The sequence below is a fragment of the Cinclus cinclus genome, chromosome 31 (assembly GCF_963662255.1).
Source record: "Cinclus cinclus chromosome 31, bCinCin1.1, whole genome shotgun sequence".
Lineage (NCBI taxonomy): Eukaryota > Metazoa > Chordata > Aves > Passeriformes > Cinclidae > Cinclus > Cinclus cinclus.
The window spans coordinates 1,086,345-1,096,895 of NC_085076.1; the positions used below are offsets into that span (position 1 = coordinate 1,086,345).

The following is a 10,551-nucleotide window of genomic DNA, read 5'->3' on the forward strand; positions in this document are numbered from 1 at the left end:
TTTAATTCCTATAGAATTCATGGTTTTTCCCATTGCTTCTTTCATCTTTCAATATCCAATTTAATTTATCAGCAAATCTGCAGTTTGTTTGTAAAGGCAAATCTATATATATACATTTTTTTTCCCATTCATCAATCAGTGGAATCCTTCCCATTGTTTCTTTTATCTCTCAGTGCTGGTTTTATCTACCCACAGCTTGTTTGTAAAGACAAATCTGACATTCCTCAGCAAGGAGAGCAGTTTGCCATCTTCCCCACCCACACTGGCACTGGGTTCTTTCTGTGCTCAGGAAGGTTCTGCCACTCTCTCACTTGCCCAATTCAAAATTTGGGTTCCCTCCTCCAAAACTGGACACATCCAGGGGGTGTTCCCACACAAAACCTGCCAGGACTGAAAACTGCTGCTCATCCTCACCTGCTTTGGGCTTTCCTTCCCAGAGCAGCTGTGGCTGCCCCTGGATCCCAAGGCCAGGTTGGACATTGGGGCTTGGAGCAGCCTGGGACAGGGGAAGGTGTCCCTGCCATGGCAGGGGTGGGACTGGGTGATCCCAAACCACTCTGGGATTCCTGGGATCACTTCACGCCAGTTGTGTGACAGCAGCCCAAGGGATGAGGGATTTACATGCCATGAGGGATTTACAGCTCCCTGCACACCACAGGCTTTGGGAGTAAAAGCCAGGCAGCTTCTGTGATGCTTTTCCTTATATTTTATTACAGAATCCTCAGCCTTGCATGGAGGAACCAGAAGGAACAGCAGCACCTCAGTTCCCTGCTGAAAAAACACAACAAGGCTTCCCCTGAAGGAAGGAATGTCTCCTGGTGTCCCTTCGTGGCCTCCTGTGGCTGTGGCTGCAGTTAAGCAGGGTGTTCCTGCTCTGAAGGGTTGGCAAGGAAGTTTGGGACTTTCTGCTGTTTTTTTTTTTTTTTTGGCTTGTTCCTCTTTTAGGACATGGATCTCACACTGTCTGCAGTTTCCTCAGCAGGGGCAGCTCTGATCTCTGCTCCCTGTGAGCAGGGACAGGACCCCAGGGAAGGGCTGGAGCTGTCTCAGAGAGGTTTAGGCTGCATGTAGGAAAAGGTTCTTCCCTCACCCAGAGGGTGCTGAGCACTGCCCAGGCTGCCCAGGGAATGGGCACAACCCTGAGGATGCCAGAGCTCCAGGAGCCTTTGGACAGTGGTCCCAGGGATAACCAGGGCGGGGTTGTTGTGTCTGTGCAGGGAGAGGGGCTGCACTGGGTGATCCCTGTGGCTCCCTTCCAGCTGAGATTCCAGGATTCTGTCTCTTCCAAGTGACCTCCCAGCAGGGGCACAGCCCAGGCTCTGGCCTCTCTGTGACCCCACAGCTCAAGGGAAGCCCCCTCCCACAGCTCCTGTGGCTCCTGCTGAGCTTCAGCATTCCTGTCTGGAACTGCTCTTCTCCCCCTCAGCCCCAGGACAGTATTCCCACAGGAAACTGTGTTTAGAAATCCACTTTATTTGGTTGAAGATAAGTCGGTGATGGAGAACTTTGAGCCCAGCATGGCCCCAGATAGCTCTGAGAACCCCAAGCAGCCACAGGCCACACTCAGCCCAGGGCTCCTGACACCTGGGCAGCACCTGGGGTATCCAGGAGCAGCATCCTGGCTGGACCAGCCCTCCATGGCCCGACAGGTCACACCTGAGCTTGAGCAGCTGCTGTGATGTGGCAGTGGGTGTCCCTCGTGTCCCAAGCCAGCACAGCAGGAACGTGGAGTGGGGAGGAGTCCGTGAGCCCCAGCTGGAGGAGCTGGGATTTGCTGGGAAGTAGGAGTGGTGCTCCCCAGCCCAGGCTGGAGTCACCCAAGTGGTACTGGAGCCAGTCCCTGGCCTGCAGCCAGGACAGCAGTGGTTGTATCCCTTGGGAGGAGGAGGAAGAGAATTTTCCTGACCACACTCCCCCGCATCGCTTCCCTTAGCTGCATGGATCAGGAAAAAAATCTGGGGAGGAAATGCAACCCAGTGCAGGACATGGCAGTGGGAAGGAGCAGGACACAGGAAGACGTGAGGTGGGGCAGCTGCAAGTGTCACCCTGGTCCCCTCGGGGGTCGGAGGCGAGGCAGAGGAGGAGCCTGGCAGCATTCCCGGGAAGGGGAGGATCCCGGGGGTCTCGGTGGGGCCCAGACCCCTCAGTTGATGGGCTCATACTCTGAGTAGCGTCTCCTCTGAGCCAGCAGCACCAGGCAGCTGCCCAGCAGCAGCATGGCCAGGGGGGTACCCAGTGCCACAGCCGTGATGGAGATCACCAGGGGGGAGAAGGTGTCCCTGGGGGGCTCCCCAAAACCCAGCAGCAACGACCTGTGGGAAGGGATAGCACAGGTCAGGACAGGGATGGGGATGGGCTCTGTCCCACCTGGGGCTTTCCCACCTCAGAGGGTCAGGCCAAGATCCCACACTTGAGGCTCTGCAAGGAACTGTGAAGCCTTTGCTATAGGGTTACATGGAAAACTCAGGGTTTTGGAATGGAGACTTCATAACAGAGAAACCCTGTGACCTGCCAGTCCCCCAAACTGCACATCATTAATGCCCAGGAGCATCCTTTCAGACCCTTCAGAGCCCTCTGCACATTTTTAGTGACCAGGAGCATCCTTTCAGACCCTTCAGAGCCCTCTGCACATCACCAGTGCCCAGCAGCATCCCCTCAGAGCCCTGGGACCTCACTCACCAGCTGAGGTATCTCTTCTCCTGGTACACCTCTGCCTCCTCTCCCCCAAAGGACACATTGAGGGCGCTGATGGTGCAGGTGCTGCCCAAACTGTCCCCAAAGTAGGCCTGGACAATGCTGGACACAGGCAGGGTCCAGTTTGCCTCCTGCAGCCCCTGAGCCCGGCACTGGATCCCATCCTCACGCCGGGGGCTCCGGGAGCCGTAGGCTGTTGCTTTCCACTGCAGGAATCCAAGTGTGGAGCTGCTGTTCTGGGACTCAGCTACCAGGGACAGCACCTGGGGAAGGAAAGGACAGCAGGGTCACCCCCAGCCTGGAGCCAGCCCTCGCTCACTGTTGGGAAATGAAAAGTTTGACAGGAAGGTCTCACAGATATGTATCTACAACAGAAAGATCTTTGGATGTAGAATCTGGAGAAGAAATAGAAATGAAAGCAAGTCTTAATATAGAAGAATTGCTGAGCATAGTCTTACTGGATAACTAAGAAGGCAAAGGATAAAATGAGCTGGGGCTTTTATGACTCAGAGCAAAGGATAAATCCACCTTAAACAAAAGATGTTTTTACCGAGCAAAAAAATTTTCACAGACAAACAAAAATGCCATGTTCATCTCATAAGATCTCAGAATTTTCCACTGCAAGATAACTGGAAAACAACTTCTAGCTTAAACTGTAACTCACTTTTTGTGGCTGGAAAATAGTAACATGAATGGCAATGTTAGGAGTTATGATAGGCTATAGGTAATAGTAAAGGTATGGATTGGTTGTTATGTATTAAAATAAAAGTATATAATGCATTGTAACCAGAACTAGAGTTGGCTTCAGACTAACCCACAGCTGTGGCTGAAAAGACTGCGGGCTGGGTTCTTGTCATCCAGGACCTGTGAATTGCTGTATCCTCTGGATACAATAAACAGCATTTTAAAGAGCAACCTGGAGTCCAGCATCCCTCCTTTCAGCTCTTACAGCTCACCTCGAAGATGGTGGGGGTGTACTCATCATCGATGGATCTCTCCGACCGCAGCCTCCGCACCGCCCCTGCCTCCTCCACCGTGGCCACCTCCAGCAAAAAGCGGGAGCTGTTTCCTCGTGGGGTCACCCCAGCCAGGACAAATTCCAGCTGGGAGCTGTCTGCCGTGTGCAGGAGGCTGGGCAGGCGCCCGGCACGGCCACCGGCCTCGTAGGCTGTGACCTGCGAGGGACACGGGTCAGAGGGACAGCCCAGGATGCTGAGGAGCAGCATTCCCTGTGCAGGAGCTGCTCTGGGCAGGACAATCCCCAGATATTCCCGAGTTCTCTGCCCCCTGGATGTACCCGGAATGCCAGGCTGCCGTTGGAGAAGCTGCCACCAGGGTCGGTGGCTGGGACTCCGCGGAGCTCGGCCGTGAGCGCCGTGTGGTTCAGGGTGTGGTTGAGGCTGTCCCAGGAGAACTCAGCCAGGTCATAGGTGGGGTAGAAGAGCTCTCCCAAAGGTTTGGCCTCGCTGAACTCAAACAGCTGCAGGGAAAGAAGGGGAGAGGGGCTGGGAGCACCAGAGCTTGTGCTGTGATCCAGGGAACAGGGCAGAGCTGCCTCAGCCAAGCAGCTCGGGCTGGAGACAGACACTTCCCTGGATGGGGATGGATGGGATTTCCCTGGAGCTGGGGACTCTCTGCCCATGTGTCCCAGAGCAGCCCTTGCCAGCAGTACCTTGGTGAACACCACGGCTGTAGAATAGACCACGCTGTCGGGAGGGTCGATCCAGATGGCTCCAGCGGGACTGGGTGACAGCAGCTGGCTCCAGTTGACCCTTAGGGCACTGCTGGGGCTCTGGGTGGCCACCAGGAGCACGGCAGGGACTCCGATGCTGCTCCACACGTAGTGCAGGCTATCCCTGGGCCCGGCTGCCCGCACGTGGAGCAGGTTCACAGAGGAGCTGTTCCAGCCAGGGTTATACTGCATGGACACCTGGGGGCAGGCACAGGGACAGGGAAAGCGCCGGGGGGGGGCTCTGAGCCACGGGAGGGTGGGACATTGAAGCTGCCTCGGCTCCCGTGACTCTGCAGCCCTGGTGTTGCTCAACACGCTCGGTCAGCATTTCACAGCTGGACACGTTTGGGAACAGCTTTGAGCTGCTTCCCATTCCACAGCCCTTCCCATCCCAGAGCCCCTTCCCATCCCAGAGCCCCTTCCCATCCCACAGCCCCTTCCCATCCCACAGCCCCTTCCCATCCCAGAGCTATGCTGGTCCCCCTGGATTAGGACAAAGGGGAGACGAGGGACAGGGCTGGGTGGCGCTGGGACATGTCACCGCAGGACAGGGGGTGGCAGGGCAGGGGTCAGCCGGTCCCAGTGTGTCAGGACAGAGGGACGGGTGGGTTCAGCTCCAGCCCCACGGGGGATGTGCCCGGTGCGAGGCTACGGCCCTGGGGAATCCCTTTTCAACCCCAAATCCCTCAAGGGTTTGATCTCGGGGGGTCCAGCCCAGCCCCTGCTCCACACAAGATCCTCCGAGGCCACAAAAGAAACCAAAAGTTTCGCTTCAACACGAGCAAGAACTTCTTTACGATGAAAAGAGCCCTGGAGCAGCCGCCCTGGGCGAGCACGGGGTGTCCCGTCCCGGGGACATCCCAACCCCCCCGGATGTCCCCGTGTCACCGGCACTGGGTGACCCCGGCTGGGCAGGGCTGGGTGATCCCAGTTCCAACCCGGCTGTCCCGGGATTCGGAGATTCCCACGAGGAGCGGGAGGGTCCCAGGCACCACCGCAAGAGCGGGACGAGCTCCGAGCAGAGGCCGGGGAGTGCGGAGGGAGCTCCGCATCCGGCCCCGCCAGCCCGGAGCCCCCCGGTCCCGGTACTCCCGGTCCCGGTACCCCCCGAGCCCCGCTCACCTTCCGGCCCCGCTCGGCCCCGGTCGCCGCCAGCAGCGCGGCCAGCAGCGCCAGCCCCGCACCGGCGGCCATGGCGAGACCGGCCCCGACCACGGAACCGCCCCGAGACCGCCCCGAAACGGCTCGGGGAACAGCCCCGGATCCGCCCCGAGACCGCCCCGGAACCGCCCCGGAACCGCCCCGGGGAACAGCCCCGGAACCGCCCTGGGGAACAGCCCCGGATCCGCCCCGAGACCGCCCCGGAACCGCCCCGGGGAACAGCCCCGGAACCGCCCCGGGGAACAGCCCCGGAACCGCCCCGAGACCGCCCCGGAACAGCCCCGGAACAGCCCCGGAACCGCCCCGAGACCGCCCCGGAACAGCCCCGGAACCGCCCCGGGGAACAGCCCCGGAACAGCCCCGGTACCGCCCCGGTACCGCCCCGGAACCGCCCCGGGGAACAGCCCCGGATCCGCCCCGGGGAACAGCCCCGGAACAGCCCCGAGACCGCCCCGGAACCGCCCCGGAACCGCCCCGGGGAACAGCCCCGGATCCGCCCCGGGGAACAGCCCCGGAACAGCCCCGGTACCGCCCCGGTACCGCCCCGGAACCGCCCTGGGGAACAGCCCCGGTACCGCCCCGGGATGCGGACGGGATGGGAGACAAGAAGCTCTCAGCGTTTGCCGTTCTGCTTCCTGCCCCGTGTGCGCTGAGCCCCTTCCGTCCCCAGGGCAGCAGGACCCCCGTGTCCATCATCCCACACCGCTCCACTGCCGGCGCAGTCGAGACCCGCCAGATTCCCCACGGCATTCTGTGGACATTCCAGCCCTCCCTCCTTCGTCATCCCCTCCAGCAGAGACGCCACCTTCACCATCCCGTACAGAGTCCCTGCTGTCACCACCTCGCACAAAGCGTCTGGAGCTCTGTGCACCCGGTTTTTGAGGAATTTAATCCTGATCTTCCTTCCTGCTCGCCTGCTCTTCTCCCCATCGCTTTACAGAGCCCCCATGGATATGGATGACAGGAACTGCAGTTTCCTGGTACGCTTCCTTCTGCCTGTGCTGATGTTCAGCAGCAGAGCCCCCATCTCCCTTCCTCAGGGTACCTGAGACCCCCCCATGTTCATCATCCCTGTCCAGCAGAGACCCCCAGATCAATCCAGCAGGACAAGGCATGTTGGATCCCAGAAATTTGGGATTTTTGAGCTTTCTGACCCCCTGGAGAACACTGCTTTTGACCTGAGGCCTTGGAGAAGGCTTCCAAATTTGAGTGATGGAGTTAAAATCACGGGTGTGCAGTTAAATAGAAATGTGTGGTTTCACATGGTGAAGGGTTTTAAATTTGAGGTTTTTATAATATAGTAATAGATATGGGACAAGATGGAAGATTTTTGGATGGTGTCTCTTTGGGTGCTCATCTTCCTTCTTCGTGGTTTCAGGTCATAATTTCTAATTAGTTACTGCCACACTAAGACTCATAGGAAGTTAATTGTTAGGTAAAAAAGATAAATAATGTAAGTGTTATTTCTCTTTTAGACTATTTAGCTTTCAAAATCCTTGTAGCTAACTAGATCTGTCTCCATTTTGCTGGCTTCTAGCTGGTAGCTAGAAGTGTTGCAGAACTTTCTGTACTTTTAAATAAAATTTAATTAACAACCAAGCCCAAACATGAGAAAATCTGTTTCCTTCGTGTATTTTTTAATCCCAGCTCTAAGTAAAGACAAAAGAAACTCCAGACAAAGCATTAGTTAATGGTGCAAAAAACACCCACCACTATTACAAAGGCTGTTCTTTGGAGAGTGGAGACCCCGCTTCACCTTGTGGAGCTCCTGGGCCCCTGGGGTCTCTGAAGTTTTGCCCTTGGGCCTCTGGAGCATCCCATGCTCCAGAGACCCCTCACTGTCACCCCCTGTACTCTGGAGACCCTCAAGAACAGCAGAGACCCTCATTTCCATCCCTCTAACAGCAGAGACCCCTATTTCTATCCCCCACAACAAGAGACCCCCGTTTCCAACCCTATTACAACAGAGACCCCCATTTCCCTCATCCCATAGAGGAAACTCCTTGCTCCATTCCCCAGGGTTCCACAGACACCCCAAACTCCAGAGACCCCCCCCACTTTCACTGCCCCATACTTTGGAGACGCCAAACTCCAAGAGAGCTCCCACCTCCATCCCCCAGGACACCAAGGACCCCCACCCTGCCATGTTTTTACTGCCCCAGTGCAGTTGCAGCCCCTGTCCTTGGCCTCCCTGGTGTTGGCACTGACCCTGCAGAGTCCCCTGGCACAGGCATTAAATGAACAATCAGCCAGAAATGATGAATTTATTTAGAGATAAACCTGAACCCCAAACCCTGGGAGAGCCCATGGGGCAGGAGGAACAATCCAGAGCTCATGGGAAAGGAGATTCCAGGGGAGCATTCCACCATTTTTTTGTTGGGTTTTAGGGATTCCAGGGGAGCATTCCACCATCTTTGCTGTTTTAAGGGACGCCAGGGGATCATTCCAGAACTTTTGTTGGTTCTAGCGCTGTCAAACAAGCATTCCATTGTTTTTTGTTGGGTTTAGTGTCGCCATGGGATCATTCCACTGTTTCTGTTGGTTCTAGGGTTGCCAGGGGAGCATTTCACCATTTTTTTTTAATTGTAGGGTTTAATGCCAGGGGAGAATTCCATAATTTTGCTGGAATGCCATGAAAGCATTCCATTGTTCTTGTCTGTTCTAGGTTTACCAGGGGAGAATTCCATTGTATTTGCTGGTTCCAGGGTTGCCATAGGATCATTCCACCATTTAACTTGGTTTTAGGGTTACCAGGGGAACATCCCACTGGCTTTATTTGTTTCCTGGGTTGCCATGGTAGAATTCCACCATTTTTTGCCAGTTCTAGAATTTCCAGGGGAGAATTCCACTGGTTTTGCTGGTTCAAGGTTTGCCAGGGCAGAATTCCATTGTATTCATTGGTTCTAAGATTTCCAGGAGAGCATTCCACCACTGCTGTCAGTTCTAGGGTAGCCATGGGATCGTTCCACAGGCTTTTGTTTGGCCCCACAGGGTAGGGTTTGGGGATCTCAGAGACAAATTTCCTGCTCCTTCAGATGGGGATTCATTCCTGGGAGCCTGATGCTACCTGAGATCTGGAAGGATGAATATGAGATTGCAAGCAAGCTCCCTCTTCAGTACAGGGTATCCTAAACATCCTTTTTGTTGGGAATTTGGAATGTTCTGGGGCAGAAAACAAAGGCCTCTTGATTCTGATGGGGAGTGTGGGATAACTAGCAGGGAACTGCTTTTGAACTGTGTTTGCACACGTGGTCATTGCCAAAAAAACCAGGAAGAGTTCCCTCACTGCGAACAACATCCTCCAGTAGTGATAGGACAGGTGTAACTCAGTGTTTGTATCCTGCAAGGAATGGCACTAATTCCTCAATTTTCCTCACCTTCCCCAGCACATTTGGCTGATTTTTTTTTCCTTTCCAAATGAGAATTTCTCCTCTTGCAGGGAGAACAGGAATCCTCACACCTCACCTCATGGGCACCACACCTGAGAGCGACCTGGTGAGACAAGAGGGGAGCTGAAGGTTTGAGAAGATTATGGAACCCATGGAAGTTCTGGAAAAGCATGACCTTCTGCAAAAGAAGCCAAGGGAGACCAAAAGTGCAGCTGAGAGAGACTGGGAGCTCTGTGTCCTCCTCACACAGGTGAGGTGATGAACAGAGCTCGTCCCACACAAGCAGTGACAACTCTGCTGTCTGAATTTGGGGGTCACAGGGGTGTCCCTGAACCTGAGGGGTACCTGAACCTGAAGGTTGTGGCACTCTGGTGTTCCCAGACACAGCAGCAGGAGGAGAACACACCTGGTAACACCAAGGACCTGCTCCTGAGCTCTTCCACACTCATGTTTAGGGAAGAGGAGCTCCAACCCTTCCCGCAGGAACCACAGTTAAGCTGGAATAACCTTTTTATTGCTGCCCCTGTCCCAAAATGCAAATGAAGATATTTCATCCTCCATTTGCTGAAGGCAGAAGTGATCTCTGCAGAATCTGCCCTTTTTCATCTCATTCCTACCAAACTTTCCTTTGGGTGTGTCCCACTGACTGCCCACATATTTTCTCTTTGTCAGAATAATCTTCAGGCCTTTTCCCCCTGGATGTGACGGAAATAACAATTTTGCCATGATGAACATGGGAGCAGAACTTCCAGCACCACCAAGGCCTGGTTTTCCAAACAGGCTGTGCTCCAGCATTTCCACAGACACCACAAGGAGAAAAATAAACAAGGCAAGCCCAGTGATGGAGATGGACTGGTTTCCCACTGGAGACCAGAAATCCAGTCAATGGGAGAGCATCTTGGAATTGGCAAGCGTGCAGAGAGCATGGAGTCATGGAATGGTTTGGATTGGGAGACCTTAAAACTTGTCCTGTCCCACCCCCTGCCATGGCAGGGGCACTATGGATGCTCCAAGCCCCATCCAGCCTGGCTTTGGACACTTCCAGGTATGGGGCATCCCTGGAATAATCTGTGCCAGGGCCTCCTCACCCTCACAGGGAACAATTTCTTCCCAATATCCCATCTAACCCTGCCCTCTGGCAGTTTAAAACCATTTCAGAGTACAAAGGTCCAGGTGGGGAGCACTGAGTTACCCAAATTTACCAAGGTGGACATTGAGATCAGAGACCTACATTTCTTTGGCCACACATGTGGCCAGAAATGACCCCATTTATCACAGGAAACAGCCACCAGAAGGTGGGGAGCACAGAACTTCCCTTGGGAAGAAAGTATCCAAAATGGGACAGTACTGGGGGTTAAAACACCTGCTTGGAGGAGATACAAAAGGCAACGAGGGAAGGGGGAGATGATGGAGGAGAAATATCCAAAGAAAGGAGCACAGGGATGTTACATCCATCAGCTGTGCCAGGAAAAGTCATTCCCTCCCCATGCAAACCCTTGGGGGTGTTATAAATGTAATGGAATGGGACCTGGGAGGGAAATTGCACTAAAATAAAAGAGACACCTGCCTGGAGAT

At 54.9% G+C, this 10,551-nt stretch overlaps 1 protein-coding gene across 1 annotated transcript; it reads right to left on the minus strand.

Moving 5' to 3' along the window:
- Window positions 1-1,453: 1,453 nt before the first annotated feature.
- On the minus strand, window positions 1,454-5,694 carry GLMP (glycosylated lysosomal membrane protein). The gene is made up of 6 exons (XM_062511617.1): window positions 5,549-5,694; window positions 4,367-4,624; window positions 3,992-4,174; window positions 3,651-3,869; window positions 2,680-2,957; window positions 1,454-2,312 (listed from the first exon to the last, which is right to left on the minus strand). Exons 1-6 carry the CDS (start codon window positions 5,618-5,620, stop codon window positions 2,144-2,146), a joined length of 1,179 nt encoding a protein of 392 aa, XP_062367601.1. The 5' UTR covers window positions 5,621-5,694; the 3' UTR covers window positions 1,454-2,143.
- Between the last annotated feature and the right edge of the window lie 4,857 nt (window positions 5,695-10,551).

Excerpts from the sequence above, each read along its gene's own strand:
- GLMP (XM_062511617.1), bottom strand. The coding sequence starts at position 5,620 with ATGGCCGCCGGTGCGGGGCTGGCGCTGCTGGCCGCGCTGCTGGCGGCG. Across the intron at positions 3,870-3,991 it reads ACGGCAGCCTGGCATTCCGG|GTCACAGCCTACGAGGCCGG; the intron begins GTACATCCAGGG and ends TGTCCCTCGCAG. Across the intron at positions 2,958-3,650 it reads ACACCCCCACCATCTTCGAG|GTGCTGTCCCTGGTAGCTGA; the intron begins GTGAGCTGTAAG and ends TTCCTTCCCCAG.